This window comes from Epinephelus lanceolatus, chromosome 17 (genome assembly GCF_041903045.1).
Source record: "Epinephelus lanceolatus isolate andai-2023 chromosome 17, ASM4190304v1, whole genome shotgun sequence".
NCBI lineage: Eukaryota > Metazoa > Chordata > Actinopteri > Perciformes > Serranidae > Epinephelus > Epinephelus lanceolatus.
The window spans coordinates 13,600,298-13,619,085 of NC_135750.1; the positions used below are offsets into that span (position 1 = coordinate 13,600,298).

Below are 18,788 nucleotides of genomic sequence, written 5' to 3' on the forward strand. Positions count from 1 at the left end.
GCCAACAGACATATTGGACCATCACCTCCTGCACCCACACCTCTCTACAGTACTACTAGCAATAACTGCTCATAGATTTATAGCTATGACTTTTGCATTCCTTTGTCTTCTGACCCTCAACTTCAGCATTTGATGAACTCTCAGCCGACCTCTGCAGCAAATCATTCAGGAGATGAATGCTTGCATCTCAACGTCATTCATTTTTTTACCCAAATGCCTGTCTTGTAAATGTGATGTTTTTTTATTGTTCCATGTGTGTGATGTTATTGGTTGCATGTGAGGAATTTTAGGGCAGAGGTACATTCGCACTGAGGTCAGATACTGGTCTCTTCAAGCATGCAGAAAGAATCACAAAAACTAAGGTGAACAGTGAGGGCAGTGACGGCTTAAAAACAGAGATGGAAATTACTTTGGCCTTTTCAAGATGCTGCAGATTCTCACAGTCTGCAACTGAATAAATAACTTTATGTATTTATTAGGTGTTAGTGCAGTCCATAACAAGTGTTACATCATCTGCCTGGAGGGTGGAAATTGAAGAAAACTATGTGCACCCTTTAGTTGGACTTCTGCAGTAAAGATCATTGACTGATATAAGAAGGAGTATGCAATGCAGATAAACCATAAGTGTTTCATCAATTAAGACATAGAACCAGCCATCAACAGTAGAAAATCAACATTTAATCTACAGAGTTAGACAGGCAAAGTGAAGATATGCTCGTACTTCATTTCTGATCTCAACAGGTTTTTAGGCACAGGGACATATACATTTAAAAATATCATATATTATAGCATATATTATTCTATGTAGCATAAAACCTCTTTACCATGACAACGTATGCACTTCATCGTTGGCTGTACAAAAATACATTTAAATCTCTCTCTTTCTCTGCACATTGTGTGTGTATGTGTTTGTCCACGTGCAACTGTAGATGTTCTGTATAATGATTTCTACACTTATGTCTGCACATGTCTGTGTGTTTATGTATGTGGTCCTCTTCTCACAGCCTTGGTTTATCCAAAGTCGATACGTGGCCGGTACTCAAGAACCATGGGATACGTCTGCGGGAGAGACAGAAGAAAGAGAAACTGTCTCAGAGAGAGAGATCAATCTTTTGGTCTTCACACCGTAAACATTCACCACACTGCTGCTGCTAGAACACTGAGAGGAATATTGAGATAAATGCTGAATCATAGAAGCTAGAACACCCTGTGTGCAGGTCATCATTTCCAGAACAGACTGTTAGAGAGTTTTCAAAAGGTGCAAGAACAGTAGTCACATCAACAGTGTGTACTTTCAACCCAGTAGAACACGAAACACCTACATTCACACACATGCCTGTACTTCTACTTTTGTGAAGACCCCCTTAATGACATATTGCAAGCCCTTACCTTAGCCTTAACCATGATAACTAAATGCCATACCCCAATCTTGACCCTATGCCTAACCTAAATCAAATCTAACCTTAACCTTAAAACCAAATTGTAACCCTTAAATAGGTTTTTGAAGAAGTGATGTTCTCACTTTTGAAAAACGTCCTCATTCTTGTCTCATTTTACAACATTCTAAAAAGTTAAAATGCTCACAATCAAAACCATTTAGAGCCAGGTCTCACTCCACAGTTGTCAAAATCCAGCACTTGGGCAGTGACTTGCAGTGAAAAAAGGCATCCTCTTGTTTGAAATGGTAGTGCTGTTCTATTTTACAGGATGCGTAATAGCGCCCCCTATCATATAACAGTGAAAACATGGATTGTCAAAATTTCTCGTCAATGGCGGGGAAGTGTTGTGTCATAAATGATGGGAAATCTTATCAGTAGCAGGGAAAGTGTTAAGAAAATCTGGCAACCAGTTATTAGTTTGATCAAAGAATTAAAGTTAATGGGTTTTGGGCTAACTTATATTTAATCATTTTTTTCCTCTTTTGTCTTATCACCAGCACTCTTTTTTGTTTTGTTCTTCCTTTTGCTGTTGATGTCTCTTTACTGTATTTACACTGTTTTGCAAACACTAATAAACAGACATTTAAAATAAAAGAAGAAAACTGTCCTCACAATGTTACTTAAAAGTTGTTGCGGTCCTCACTATGTAGTAAGAACAAGTACGTACAAACACACACACACTATATAAAACCCAAACCCTCAACTCCAGTTTGTCTAGAAGTAACAAAAAGAAAGGAAATGGGGTTAATGTAAGCTGCATGTCATAAAAAGTGTTTGATATTGAAATTTTCATAATACAGTAAATGCACTGGGCCATCTTTTAACTGTCTAAATAAAATGAAGAACATAAAAAAACCTGAATCAGAAAAATCATCCTATATAATCTTATACTTGGTCATATAGTGTCCAGTTCCATCCAGTCAAATTCTATAATAATCCTTAAATGGTAAAAATCCTCTCCACATGCATTCACTCTATAAACAGAGCTGCTGACAGGAGCAACTGAGACAAATAAATCCTTTAAAAAAGAGATGAACACTGTATTTTTCTCCCTCTTGCTCATTTCCTCAGAGTCGTTCAGGCCAAAAGGTTGTCAAATATATTTAGAAAAATTGAGGAAACATGAAGAGGGCTTCATTTATCAAGTATTCTATTCAGTTTAGAGGCTGTAAAAGTGCCAGGGCAGGATACATCTCCAGTAGTTAGATTTGCAGCCACATCAAGCCAGACTGACAGAGATGGACAAACCGGGTGACTCCTACTTCATCTGGCGTCAAACCGCTGGTTTCCTGAATTCTGAGTTAAAGAAGAATGTAAACCCATTTCCATTAAAGCATCCAGGATCCACCTGGCTCTGCTCTGCAGAGACTGAAGCCAAGTGTCTGATGCAAAAGAGCCGTATAAGAAAAAAAGTAATAAAGGCCTGGCTGCTGCTCGCTCCGCTGAAGCTCAATTGAAAACTTTATCATTCAATATCTGTGGAATACAGAAAGTATTTGAGACTGCTGCATGTGTAACAAGCCACTCTTTCCATTAGGTTTAAGGTGCCATCTTATCAGTTTGTGTGTTTTTGGTGCATTTCATATTATTCTGAGGGCATAAATTTGTGTATAAGAATTAGAGAATGCCAATGAAAAATGATATCATCTGTGTGTTTCTCTGAGCTCATTCATGTCGAAATTATTCAAATCCCACACATCAGTGCTTTCGGAACAATTGATAAGTCTTAGATTTCTTTAGTGATTTAAATAAGGCTGGCAGTGTGCTCAGTGACAGCTGTTTGTGTTGATGGAAAAACAGAGACAGAAAAACAGGAAAACTGTGACCAGCATAGAAGAAATCAATTCAGCAGTACAGGTTGTTGTTATTCCGCTTACAGAAATAACAACTTTTAATCCACACATTTCTTTGATCTAAAGACAAATATTAACTGTTCTTAGCAACCACTACCACAGCTGCCATGTCGACTCTAAATTACATTAGAAAGACACATAAGTCAGTCACTACTGATTGGTTAGGTTAGGGGATAAATAACCCCTTGACACCTTGACAGTGAACATAGTAAATTGTTCACTGATAGTGTCTTTAATTTGTCTTTAACCAAATCGTCTCATCTTGCATATGGATATGTTGTGATGATGATGTGTATTGTGGTATATGTGCTGTGGTATGTGTATTGTAGTATGTGGATTGTGGTTTATGTATTTTATTGTACCTTCCATGTTTATAGTGTATTGTGGTTGTAAGATGTTCTAAACTGTATATTTTTAATAACATTTTCAGTCTACATGTAAAAGCTCAACTAAGGACAAGAGTTAAAAATTAGCAATAGCTATAAACTCTCTGTGCAGCACATCAGTCCTATACTCTGTATTGGAACTATGTTAAATTGTATCGTCCCCATCAAATAGAATAAAAAAAATAAAAAATAATAATATCATATGTGCTTGGAGCAACTTCAGCAACAACAACAAAAAAATAATAAAATGAAATAATGAAAATGAAAATTAAAAAAAAAAAAGAAAGACAAAATGAAACATTTGGTTGTGTATTTACTCAATGGGCTTATTTTAGGTTCAGCAAAGACAGCCTGTTATCATTTCCTGGGCATCAAATACAGACAATTTGTCACACCCCTTGGCCCCTATGATATTGGTAAACCCATCCGCAGCTGTACTTGAAGCTTAGAGCAAATGACGTAGTATAAAGAGCAAGAAAGTCTGTAGGTCCGTCAGGAAGGGAAATGGATAGGTCAAACAAACACAGGACTTTTAACCAAGGAGTTGTGTCCCGTGTAAAATCAAAAGTCAATGTTGTTTTTAAGCACAGTTGTAGCACACTGATGTCACTCATGTGACGCATTTACATTTACATCGTTACATAACAAAGTTACGTTTTATAACCCCAAACAAGATCTTATTTTAAACCTAACCAAGGGGTTTTGTTGCCTTAACCTAACTGTGACTGTTAACATTACAACATGGTAACGTAACAACATTAACCACATGCTACAATGTGTTTGAGCTGTGCATCACATAGATAGGCTAAAGGGTGCCCTGTTCGTTGCTATGAGATGCTGAGGGGTGTGACAAAGTGTTGGTATTTGACGACGTGTGAATGAAAACAGGGTTGGGCAAGATGGTGGTTTAATACAGAAAAAGTCATAAAAGATGTGTACACTGGTTTAATATTTAATCAAAAGTGTGTTGTTGCCTAAACCTAACCACATGACTCAGGATGCAAACTCTGGTCTCATGTGTCAAAGTCCTGTGCTTTGTATAACCAAAATTCAATCCAATCAGAAACATCCTGTGAACACAACACAGGCATCAGTTACAGTTCACGTGTATATAAACAAGATTCTGAGAAGACAGAGTTGCAAGATGGGGAAAGAGAAGTTGTGATCAACAGCGATATAAAAGTTGGAATACAGATTGGGTTTCCCAAATAACTGGTCACTGGCTGTCTGGTGAGATCTGTCAGATGATCCCCACTGTGGCATCTCAAAAACTTGAACTATTTTTAACTTTTTACTGCCATAATTGCACAAGGCCATGTCACAACAGCGCCATGCCACGATGCAAAAAGTGTAATAAAATGTCAACAAATAGCAATTTCTGCAACATTGTTGCCACATGAAAATTCTTGCAGTGGTGTCATGGAGCTTTCATAGCACAATGTCATGAGTACTACAGGCCAAACAAACACTCTCTGTGATGCTGATGTCATCATTGGTCATGTGGTATCCTCACGTTGAATGTTTAGGTTGTACCTTCAGTTTTTCAGAGGTTAACAGTCACTTTATATAGATGCCTTGGCTCAGAGCGCCTTTGACCTCTCAGGCTCCTGTGTGGGCTTGTGGTCTATGGGCCCTTCCAGTCATCCATCCATCGTTGTGCTTCAATAATAGAAATGTCAGTGCTGACTACTTGCACATTCCTGCCTTCCTTAGCTGTAAAAGCGCATCGAAACAGTCAAAAGATGTGAGCTGCCCTTTTTATGAAAAATCCAAACAGAAAAAAGACGAGTGTTTGTATCAGAGCAGCTGCAAAGTGAAGCGTGTGTCTCCTGTTTTTGGAGTCTGTCTCCTATTTCTGGCAGCTTGAGGCTGCTGGTGCAGCAGAGTACAGCTGCTGTCATCTCCTCCGGCTTTCAGCATTTTGCTGCATCATGCCTCAGAAAAAAAGAACAACACTGAATCCAATCTTACCAGACTGTCACTGGGTCTCTGTATCTGCATCTCTGACACTCTTTCACTCAGCATTTCTGTCTCCAAACACTTTAATTATACTGCGCTAACACATATTCTGTTCAGCTGTCAGCTACTTTTAGGGGGATTTTGTTCTGGTGTCAAATGACAGAGATGTAGAATTGTCTGACCTGCAGCACCAGCAAAACTTCTCGAAGGTGAAAAACTGAAAACTAAATTTGCTGTCAGATGCTGTTTGGTACAGCCAAAAATGACTGAATGAATTGATTTTGCATTGTACAGAAATATGTGGTTATTATGTTTAATGCCAATACATTCTACTTTAATGTGTCCCGTCTGGCGATGCACTGAAGCTTATTACAAGTCAAAAATGTAGAAGTTCCTCCTCTGGGCACCCTGAATACTCACAACAAATTTAATGGAAATCTCAATATATGTCTTTGTAATCTTTTGCATTAACTAAGGACTTCATCAAGTGGAAATTTTGACTTAATTGAAATGCTCATGAAAAGCTCAGGGGTTCAACAAATTTCATTAATCACCTTTAGAGTTTGGACAATGAGCTCTCACAGATCTGTATCCTTAGATAAAACAGTGACTGTCCTCGTTGATGTTGAATACAGAATGAAGTACAACTGATATTATTAATCTTCTATTATTTGGTAAGACAGCTCAAGTGACATGATTAACGAAAAGGTTATCATACCAGTTGCTAACTGGTGGCTATTGCTAAGACAGGTGGAACTTAATGAAGAGATTCAAAGATACAAGGTAGATATAAGGACGGGTTAAGCTGCTGCTCTTTTCTTGGGCGAGTGTAGGCGTCACAGGAGCGTTACACAGGGGTTAGAGAATGATGTCACCTGTCAGAGGGCTCAGTAGATTAATAATGGCACAGCCTGATCCCTACTGCAGGAGCTAGTGACAGGTCAAAACAGCATTTAACATGAATACTGGGCTTCCATAAGAATGCTCACCCACTTTTTGGTCCATTTTACTGAGTATCAATAACTGCCCTCTGTGACTACTTCAGCCCCACTTCAGCCTCCGTCCTCCACCAACATGATGTAAATGTCTTTCTCCCTGACAGCTATGGAAACAATGAGCTAAGACCTTTTGTACATGAAAATGCCAAACACTCATCTGCAAATTTGAAAATTTGGTTACAGTTTGCCCTACATTTGAATGAAGATACAATTAATAAAACATTTTAATGCAAACTGATGACCAAACTGATTGACCGCGAGCCGCATCTCACAGACTGTTTGAGGCAAGTTGTTGTATAACCTAAGATACTGTAAGCTATTTCATTGAGCTTCCTTTTAGCAAAGATCTCTTAGTGAATTTGAGTTCCCTCTGGCAAAAATGTATGCAGTATACCATAAAACTTCAATTCATATTATTTGCTTAAATCACTGAAATCAACAGGCTTGTATCTGGGACAGGCCTTTAATGCCTTTTGCACAAAAAATGTTGCTCAGCAAAGATGGGAAATACAACTAAACTGTTTATTTAAATCAGTATGATTATTACTTGTTTAAAAATTAGGTGTCAGACAATATATCAATTTGGAATCATTCATTTGATCTAGCTTGACGCAACACCACTTTATCCTGTTAAAACAATACTCACAAGTTTGATTAATTTTTATGTAAAACACTTTTGATTCTTTTGATCTGAGGACCCTTTCGGACTAAAGGAATATGACTAACTTGCAGGGTGATCGAGGAATGGGCACATAATTTGAGGTAGCCAACAACCTGGATTTATACATCCGGAGAACTTCTATAAAAATGAACTGCTTGGCAACCAGACCAGGCGTCGAATTGAGACAGGTGTTTATTTGTCAGAATGTGTAGCCACACTGGGCCAGTAAAAGGGACTAGGTGTTTAACTGGGACTAGGCTTTTAATTGAGGCTTTATGGTATATGTCTAGGGCTTTTATTTTCAAAGCTAAAAATGGAACTGATGGTATATGCATTTATTTGTGCTGCTAAAGTTTAGAAAAATTGACCTCATTTACGGAACAATGACAATGCTTTTTTGCTGCATCATATTCATGTGTAAAAGTACTAATGACAAAAACAACAATTTTGGAAAAAAATGTTTATGTGCAAATTATTCCAATGAAAAAATGCCCCCAGTGTGTAAGGGCCTTTAGGACAGAGCAAGTAAAAAGATTTATTGGAGGTTTGAAGAGCTTAAAATAAATATGTGAATGAGACATTACATTTAAATTCACTAAAATGCCCCTGGACACAAGTATTTATCTTTTTATTTTTGAGATAATGCAAAGCTATGGACTGTTGTCATTCTGCGTTATGTCCTCTGAAGTGTCCGGCAGAAACCACTGGACCAAATATGGATGGTTTTGGTGTAATGGTCCTTTAAGCCCACATAAGACAAGGGGAAAAAGGTTTCAAATATATGTTTAAAGATAAAATTCTGTTTCTGTTTCCCAACTCTAAACTGTAAAGTATACAGAAACTGTACAAGTAACACAGCAGGTGTGCATACTCATCTCTGTCTCAAGGAAGTTAGATGCAGTGTCTCCTTGCATTCAAATACATCCGTGGTTGCCTTACTATTGAATCCTGAGCCTTTCTGTTTTTAAGTAACTTTCCAAGTTTCCAAGTGCTGTAGTTTCTCTAATTAACATCTTTCACACAAAGCACTGTGTGAAGGCGCTAGTTTCCCTTAAGGTGTTTTGTTGTTCAGACTCATCCTGGAAAATAAAAGCCTTATTTTCCAGCTTCACATCTTGGGAGTGTTGTGTGTTTGAGGTGGTGAAGAGGTTCAGCTCTGTCTGGATGGAGCGCTCGCTTGAAGGTGTTTAGGAAAAAGTTTTGGGTTTCGTTCTTGAGTTTTGTTCCATCATTAGGGCCAGAAACTTTCCTGCCTCTGAACAAACGGTGCCAACACCTGAAACTGATTTGTGCTAACGAGGTGCATCCACCACTGCTTCTCAATTACAGCAGGGATGGACCGTCTCTGGCTGATCTGAGAAATACATTTTGTGGTAAAAAACAATGTGATTAGTCTCTCTAATCTAATCTGAGAGGGATCTGACCTTTGTCTGAGCAGAGTAAACACAGAGAGACGATCTGGGACGGTTCTGTCTATCCAACACGACCATCTGACATTTAGACTGTGTATGTTGTTTAGACACTTTTTTTTATCACCACTTCCCTCTGTCTGGTGCTGCTGTGAGGGATTTGTTGCATTGTGTTTATTCTTTTAATTTTTTTTTTTTAATTTTTTTCTTCATTTATTGGGTGTGTGATCACAGCCTGTTTATACACCTAGTGACCACTTTATTAGGTACACCAGGTACAATCTTATGCAATTCAGTGCAACTATGTCACCATAGAGTCTAATATGCCATCTACGATATGTCTTGATGAATGAACCCAAAGAAGGTGGATGCTAAACATGTTGTTCACTATAAAAATGATTCTAATGCCAGGTTCACACTACACGATATCAGCCCGACTATAGCGTGGAGCTGCGTTGTCTGGGGTTGGCTTGGATTGTGAATGACAATGAGTGTCGTATGCGATAGTCCATCGTTTCATCTTGTGGAGTGTGTCATAGTAAACGTCAACCAACGCCACGACAGGAAGTCTAGCATCCTTGATTTTCTTTTTGTCATTCAGGACTTCTCCCGTCATAGCCGTCACTTTGACCAATAGGTACACAGAGCCATCTGCTGCTGTGGAAACTGTATGGCAACAAAACCTCAGTTTTATTAATATTTCCTCTAGGGATGTTACCACACAGAGTCAAAAAGGAAAAATGATGGGGTGAAAAAGCAGAGGCACTTTATCAACCCAGTGAGTACTGCCATTAGCATCAAGCTAGCAAAGAATATCATTTCTTCACAACGGAGGATATAAAGTAATACAATTTTGTGAGTGGGGCTTTTACTAACCACAACTGCAGAGAGTGCCAGCTTCATTTCAAACAGGCTGCATTAGAAACTAAGCATTATCTATTATTCCCTCTGTATTTTTATATTTTTACTTTGTCTTGATGAAGTTAATCGTGCCCTCATTTCAAACTCAACACTTCCTGTATGTCTTTAAAAGTAAAATGCCCTTACAATTCCAGTTGAGAGAATCCCTTCATTTTCTAAAAAGGCTTTTATTGTGAAACATTTGCAGGAACTTGTTGTGGAGGATTCAGTGACTTACTTCAAATGTAGCTCCTGCCATCTTGTGGCACTTTTTTACGTTACTACAACATTTCGGCTGGGACATGAACAGCCACAGTGACTGAAATGATAGTAATAATAATAAAAACAGGACAAAATAAAACAATTGACATAACGCACGTCGTGAATGATGACTGGGAATGATTGGTCGTGGACCATCTTGTAGTGTGTTATGTCTGTTGGCCAAGTCACGCCACAGTCTGACATAGTAACTGTAGAGACAGGCAAAAATTTCATGTAGTGTGAAGCCCACATAGGAATTACATAATTAACAAGTTCTAGGTGTTTTGTGCAAAGTGACATTTGAATGTCAACAGATTAAATAGATGTAATCTTGATGTACTGTTTTGTGTCACATAAATACATCAACTACTGTCAGTCAGTGAACTTTAATACTTAGCACCAACCTGACAACACTTTCAGTCTCATATTGGGATGTAGTTCCAGTGGGTGTCCACACCCTGCAGGCTGGCAAAGGGCATGTCTGTGACAACCAATCACATCTGTTAAAAGAACTTCTCACACCTCTCAGTGGGGTCAACCATGCCTCCTCACGAAGGTTAACGTTTCTGTCCCATCCTCGCTCAAAGCTGCTCTGAGAACTTTCCTAAATCACGCCTAAGATAGGACTCCTTACAATTTTTTTTAGGGTAAATTAGGAGCTCTTTGAGAGTGTTCTCAAAATGTTTGTGAATACGGCCCCTGGACCTATGTTTTTGTGTCTAAGGGGGTGATCACACAGAATGAGACGCTAGAGACGCGGACGCTTCAAAGACGCTTAAAACGCTGGAAGCGCTTATTCAATGGCGTCTGACGCTCAAAAAAGTTGAAAATATTTTAACTTTTCAGCGTCTTCACGTGTCTAAAAACACGTGTCTACAAAAACGCATGCCTAAAAAGATGCTGGAAAAACGCCCATCTAAAAAGACACTTGAACTTGCGCCACATCATAGGAAAACAATGGCTTTACTGGCGTCGCGCTTCTAGTGTTTCATCTCAGTGTGATCGCTCCCTAAGGGTGCTTTCACACCAGCCCTGTTTGGTTCGGCTCAGTCAAACTCAAGTTCGTTTCCCCCCTTAGTGCAGTTTATTTGGGCAGGTGTGAACACAGCAATCACACTCGGGTGCGCACCAAAACAACCACACCAAGACCTTCTTGAGAGGTGGTCTCGGCCCGGTTCATTTGTGGTGAGAATGTGTTCCAACCTTGAGCCGAACCAATTGTAGTTATATTACGCATTGTTACTTACTTCCTACTCTCCTGCCGTGAGAACATGAACCAACTCTAGGTAACTATGCAACTTTGTAACAAAATTAGTCCCTGATTCGGATCAAAGCAAGACAACTCCAGGTCTGAAAGCACCTAAAGTGACTAATGGAGATGACGATTTTTGAAATGAATCCGGTATTGAGCGAAACCCTACGGGTGATTATAAACCGTCACTTTGCATCTTTTAAAAGTGCTTGTTTTTGCATGAAAGACTCTGATTCTTACTAGAAGTGTCTTAGAAAATGAGGGAAAAGACCCTAATGGAAAAATGAAATGTTTTTCCTTATCTTTCACTGATACATTCTTCATCATTAGCGTGTTTAACAAAGTCTCACTCAAGGAAAAGTGTGAAATCTGGCAGACTTTTCCACATTGCTGAAAACAGCTTAATATTCAGCAATGACACAAATATCTTTTAGATGACACTAAGGCACACTCTGTACTCCAACACAAAAAAACTCTTGGACTTGGTAACTGGACTGTATCGTGCCTTTTTAGTCTCCTGACCACTTACAGTGCTTTAACACTACATGTCACATCAACCCATTTATACACTAGTGGCCGAGGCTACCACACAAGATGCCTCCTGCTACTTGGGAGCAAATTGGGGTTCAGTATCTTACCCAAGGATACTTCGACATGCAGGCTTGAGGAGCTGGGGAAAGAACCACCAATCTTCCAATTAGTGGACGACCTGCTCTACCTCCTGAGCCATAGCCGCCCCACTTCCCAGCACTCCTCTCTCTCTAACTAATGTTTCCACCGTTGTTGTTCTCCAACAAGTCACCTCTCATGGTTTCAGAATTAGACTTCTCCTTGAGCAAGACCATAACAAAAGGTGTGGAAAACTGTTTCATTTCTTTTTATGGTCCTTTCTGTGATGTTGTTAGACACTTTTAACAATCTGAGCCTGTCAGTGTCGAAAACATGCACTTTGTGGACGTAAACTGAAGGTGCACAATTGCCAACAGGGATTACATTGGTACGATGGTGTCTCTCTATACTCGACCAAATTCAAAAATTGTTGTTTCCATTAGTCACTAGACACTAAAACATATGGAAGTAGGGTTCAGGTTGAAAAATACTGAAATTTCCCTTTAACAAATTATTTTAGTAGCTTCAACTTACATTTCTTTCCAAATACATTTGTCTTAATGGAGACACGATTCTGAAATTATGCATTGGTAATAAGTATTTGTGATGCTATTCATATTAGTGAAAGACTGACAACATCATTATTGAATCTAATATTTTTGGAAGAAAAGTTTGACAGTTAATTCAAACAGAAATCAACTGAACTGTGCAAACATCTTAACTGCTGAATGATATAATTAACTGCCAGTCAGTGCTAACAGCCCTCAGACTGTGTTCATTACCCAGTCAGGACTGACGACAGTATTTCCCAGATACATTTCGAGCCTCGTGTTTTTTTCTTTAAATTACCATCATGGCAATCAGAAGGCGGTTTTCTGTTTCGACTAAATGACATCCCAAGATGCCGAGCGGTAACAGACTTATTTTTCTACGCTCTCCTGTGAGTGCAGCCATCCTAACCGGCCTCTGTTTGCCTCAGCGTCGGAGGGAGAAAATGAAGTCAAGCTGCAGAGTTGTCAGAGGGATGAGACTGACGAATGACTTGTATCTTCTTTCTCTCCCTCTTCTGTCTCCATTCCTGACTCTCACACCTTGAATCTGTCCTTCACTGCTCTCCTTACCTTGTCCTTAACCAGACAGGGCTCCAACAAGATTCAAAAATAATTTCTCTCCGTTTATCCTTCTGACTCACCAAGAGGGACATAAATAATTCTGACGGACTGATTTCTGTCTGTTGTTTTGGATCATGAGAGTGGTGGGCAAAGTGGAGGAAACACTGCTGAGAATATTTACTCATAATGGAACGAGATAATAGAAAATAACTTTAACTTGGCATTTTACTTGAAACAAACTCAGAGTCTTCACCTTGAGTGAATGTTACTTATACAATGCATGCTATACAAAACCATCAGGTCTTGTGCTATTTGAGTATGTTGAGCCAAGCCACCATGTTTCCATAAAACTCATAAAGAGAAAAATCTCATTACAATCCTTGTAATCATTAATGTGCAGATCAAAATACATTCGACATTTGGGTTAAACTGTGCTAAAAAAGTTGATAAGGTGGAGGTCAAGGTCAAACTATAGCCATTATTTCAACAGCATCATGTCTATATTTCAATGTTAAGTAACTCCTGACTACACTTCAAAACACAGTCATTGAAATGCTGATTTTGTGCTAAATGTGCTCACCTAACCAAAAAGAAGAAAAGAAGACTGTAAGACTGGACAGATCTTATAACACTGCTCGTCTCTGCGGTTTGGATGCCCAGCAGCCTTTTTTGGCTGCGTATCATCAATACAAGTCTACTTCACAATGTAACACTGTGTTTACATAATGCGTATCCACAACTTTCCATATGGGATAAAGGCCCAGATGGAAAATGACATGACCTACAATTCTGACAATCTGTGCATGCTAACCAGACGATCTGTATCTCATTATTACATAAGAAGGCTGTCAGTTCAAATTGGATTATTAAGGTCAAACAATGTCTGTGTTGTTGGAGAACAGGCAGCAATTTAATGTGGTTTTATGCCCAAAAGCTTGGTTGTTTTTTTGGTTTTGTAATACCGCCAATGAAATAACAAAATTAAAGTAATGTTGACTTTTGTAACATGTTTAGGTTGTGTAGTTTTCTGGTCATTATGCTGTTTAATTTTATGACTAGGAATAATAATTACATATAGCTTTTTTGTTTTAAAGGTAGTAGGATCCTGCCAATATATATAGTATTTATAACAAAACAAATCCCACAGATTTTCAAGGACAAAATTTCAAAACCTTTCCATGACTTTTCAAGGACCAATAATATATATATTTTTTTCTTGCCTGGCGTTTTGTAAACATATCAGATTCAAACTCTGTTAAGCACAATTTAAGCTAGCGGGCATACATGAAGGTAACGCTGGGAGAAAATTAACAAACGTATGTGATGGTATACAAAATGTTGTCACACATTGACGCATATCAGAGCTACGTTTCATCGTCAGCTGCAGAAAATAAATTTAAGTAAGTAGTAAGTAAATTTAAATTACATGGAAGGTTAATTTTGGAAGACTAGTGTAACAATCTCTTTACGCTCAATAAATTTAAATGACTTTTCCAAAACGTTAAGTGATTATTACTAATTCCATGACTTTTCCAGACCTGGAATTATGTGACTGAGAAATTCCATGACTTTTACAGGTTATCTGTGACCATGGAAACCCTAGTATTTGAGCATTATAATGAATGTAACAGAGCCTTTTAATTCTGAATTAGACTATCAATGAACACAAGGTGGCTACTTTGCAGCAGGCTAGTTATGATTATGTGGTACTTAACTTACTTTTTTGGATTTGAAATCCATAGCGAGCCTACAGGGGTGGGAATCACCAGAGGATCCACAATACTCAATATTATCATGATTCCCAGGTCATGATACATTATTATCGCCATTTTAAATATGTTGCCATATGCTGAGTATTGTGATAAAATATATTGCGATTTGTTACCTTTCAACTGTAAATTATGTCCCCAAAGGAAAACTTTGTCATCATCTGTTTTATCTAATAAGATAAAGTTTTCAATCTGTTCATCTCATTTCAGTAATTTGTATTGCAGCAAAACATATGTAGTGGACTGAAAAAGCAATTGATTATATTTTTATAAATTTGTATTTGTCAGATTAATGATTTATTTATAAAAAAGTCAATACGATATTGCCACACAAAAATATCACAATACTATGGAGCATCAATTTTTTTCCTTAACCCCTAGTAGCCTATAGGGAGACTCAAGACTAGCTCAAGACCACTATTGAGATCTGGTAAAATGTGGAGGAAATGGCACCAGACCAGAGATGTATGATGAAAATTTTAGTTGACAGAAGGTTAAAACTTTTTTTTTTTTTAAATCACACATTTTTGCAATTGGAGAATGTAATAAGTTCCTCAGACCAACAACAATGTTAAATGACAATTAAAATGTTAATAAATAACTGTTATTCATTTGCATATATAATTTGTTTTTTGTCAAAGCCACAGGCAGCATCAGGAAATAGTCACTGTGGCTTGGAGCCACAGGTTGCCTTGCCCTAGAATAGAGAGTATAAAGAATGCCTGTGTGTGGTAATATGGAAGCAAATAACCCTTCTTCTCTGTTTAAGTTATGTTATCCCTTTAAGCGGACACGTGAGCACAGCTGGACCTGAACTACAGACATTTTAAGCGTCTCATTCCATACTTCCTCCCCCTCCTCTCCTCCTCCTGACCTGGTATCTGATGCCTCCTGCAGTGCCAGCTGTCTGCGCTTCTCAGTCGCCATCCACAAGTGGACAGGATTTTTCGTTAGCCAATCATTCATGTGAACACACTCTCACGTGCAGATAAACTAGTCACCATGTACAGGACTGAACGCCCCGACATAAACAAGAACATAGTATCTTGTAGATCAAGGTTATGATCACACGCGTGCTGGCCCAGCGAACCGCAGAGTGGACTGATGACCTTAAATTCTGAAGCTGAGAGAGACATCAAGCCTCAGACAAAACCAGGACAACTCCTACTCGTGCTGTGCGTGTATGTGTGTGTTCTTGTATTTCTATCTTTGTGAGGAGCAATTGACATTTTAGACCTTGAAAGTGAGGACACTTTTATCATGTCCTCATTTTTTCACTGAGAGTGTGTGGGTCATGTCTTTGTTTCAGAGTTCAGGTTCTTAGGTCTAAGACAAGGTTAGAGCATTTATTATCATACTTGTTTGATTGTATAAACCCCAGTGCAATTTACAAGGCAATTAGTTGCTAGCTTTGTTCTCCATTTTAGTGGTGGTATTTGTCTTTATTGTTGGGGTTCCTGCTTCTTTGTATGTTTTGACATTGCTTGCTTTTATTCCTGTTAAATCCTGCATTGTTTTAAATCTGGGATCAACCATGTCAAGCACTTTGTAACTTTGTTTTGAAAAAGCAATTTATAAATAAAGCTTATCACAATTAAAATCAATATTAAACTTTCAGAATCAGGAAGAGGCGGCACGGTGGTGCAGTGGTTGGCATTGTCGCCTCACAGAAGGAACGTTCCTGGTTAGAACCAAAGGTGGGGGAGCCCTTCTGTGTGAAGTTCTTTCCATGTCAGCGTAGGTTTGCGTACTCTGGCTTCCTCCCACAATCCAAAGACATGCAGGTTAAATGGTAACTCTGAGTGTGAATGGTTGTCTGTCTCTATGTGTCAGCCCTGTGATAGTCTGGTGACCTGTCAAGAGTGTACCCTGCCTCTTACCCAATGTCAGTTGGGATAGGCTCCAGCCCCATGAACCCAACAGGATAAGCCGTTACGGAAAATGAATGAATGAATTAGAGAGAGTCATTTATTCTTCAAAGTAAACTTGATGATGATGAATATTTACTAGTCTATCCAAGAGGAACCTTGCGCAGATTTCATAAAGTCTTAGAAATGATTTACAACACTTCAGAAAATGTGGGAGTTAAAGCAAAATGTTGCCAACTGGAATTCTGTTACAAAACAAACTGAACACATTTACAGTTTGTAATGTGACCTTCTGAGGTATAGTGTTCACAGTGGGGTGGAAACCAAACAGAATGTAAAGCTGTGGCACGTGAGTTTACAGTGAGAGGGACAGGGTCCTGTAAGTCCTGCAAAGGTCTAAGTGTAAATGTTTACAATGTTAATGTTGCAACTTTTGTGAGTGGAGCTTTGATATGAGAGGTGCAACATATTTTTTAATTAATTTTTTTAAGCATCTTGAAAATGTGACTGGTCTTATACTAAGAACACAACAACAGCCAGCTTGAAGTCAGAATTCCCCCTTTCAACAGAATCTGAGTCATAAATGATTATTTGAATAAAACTTTCTTTCTGCAGAACTATTTAGAAAAGAGAAACCATTCAACCAGTACTAGTTTTCACACATGCATTCACACTTATACACACCTCAACCATAGTGTCACTTCACCTTAACCACAACCCTGATCTTTACTTGTGCCTCACACTACACCGTAACTAACCCAGAATAAAGTCTTAACCATAATGTAAAAGTTAAACCTTGTGGGGATGAGCTTATAGTCCCTCCCTGGAGAGTTAAGTCCCCACAATGTGATAGAATGCAACACAAACACACACACACACACACACACACACATCCTTTCACCAGTGCATCAACCCACAAGCATGCAAACACACACACACATAAACAGGAAGTGAGGGTGACAGCCTTACATTCTCTCCATGTAGCCTCCATCGGGTCATGTAGATGAACTCCAGAGTGTGATCTCTCCCCATGATCTCTCCGTTACACAGCACATCCAGCTAGACACAGCAGAAAAAAATATGATCAGACATAAGTCACATTTAAGTATTTTCACAAAACAAAATTTACGAAAAAGATTAAAGAAACAATTTATGTTAATAAAAGAGTCAAAATAACAATGTGGAGCAAAAACCTGTCAAAAGACGACAGGATACAGGTTTGACAACGGAAATGAAAATCAAAAGAATCTAAATCCTAATGCACGACATGAAAGAAAGGGGAAGTTCACTGTGGTATTGAGTGGGAGGCTGCACTCAGTGTGAGAGTGTGTGAACGACAGTGTGAGTTTCAGTTTTAGCCCAGTCTTTACCAACAGTTTAAATCCTGGTAAAGCTGACTAATGATAATAACTGAAATGGAATAATAATGAGCATCTGGTTTCACAAACGGTGACTGGTTAGAGAGTCAGTGTCAACTTTGTTTGATTTTGTCTTTCCTTGTAAGACCGTCACTCAGGAAGTTCCACAGCTGAGTCGTCCTGACCGCAAAAGCCCTGTAAATGGTAAACGGACTACAGCACATTTCTAGCCATAGCAACTACTCAAGGCGCTTTACAACACAAGCACCATTCACCCAGCCATACACTGGTGGCTGGGGCTCCCATGCAAGGTGCCACCTGCTCATCAGGAGTGATAATGACAGCTATCGGGAGCAATCTGGGCTTCAGTATCTTGCCCAAGGACACTTCGACATGTAGAGTGCAGGTGCCAGGAAACCACCAACCTTCTGATTAGTAGACAACTGCTCTACCTCCTGAGCCAGCCTGGTCCCCTTTAGTATACTTAGGAACAGCCAGCAGAGCTCTGCCTGAGGGTCTGAGGTGCGCTCTGGCTTATAGGTGAGCAGCAATTCATCTAACTGAGAGCTGAACCATGTAGTACTTTCAAAGTGATCAGTAAATTCTAACAAATCAATATGAGACCCCTAAACATAAGCTGCAGTTCAGTAATAAAGTCGTAGTCTGCATGTGGGCATTTTACCAATTAATCTCTTAGTGCAATGTGTAGATGAGTAAATGAATTTGCATGTGACTGCATCGGCAGCATGCCTTTACTAAACTTGAGTCAATTAATATGCTGTCTTATTAGGGAACGTAGCAACTTAACAACTGTGTTAATTACAATATGGAGTTTTAATGTATTATTTTCAAGGTTTTGAGAAAAGTTGCTATTTGATCTATACCCGATATCCAATTGAGGTGAGCTAAGCCATACTTACTGATCAACATACCTTCAAGTAACGTGCAGACTAA

At 38.8% G+C, this 18,788-nt stretch overlaps 1 protein-coding gene across 2 annotated transcripts in view; it reads right to left on the bottom strand.

The window, feature by feature from the left end:
* Window positions 1-658: 658 nt before the first annotated feature.
* Window positions 659-18,788, bottom strand: part of pcgf5b (polycomb group ring finger 5b) — a 34,528-nt gene continuing 16,398 nt past the window's right edge. For both annotated transcript variants that reach the window (XM_033613733.2, XM_078176286.1), the window contains exons 8-9: window positions 17,446-17,535; window positions 659-1,059 (exon numbers count right to left, since the gene is read on the bottom strand). In XM_033613733.2, the coding sequence (XP_033469624.1) occupies window positions 1,012-1,059; window positions 17,446-17,535 (138 nt within the window). In that variant the 3' untranslated portion in view covers window positions 659-1,011. The remainder of the gene's footprint in view (window positions 1,060-17,445; window positions 17,536-18,788) is intronic.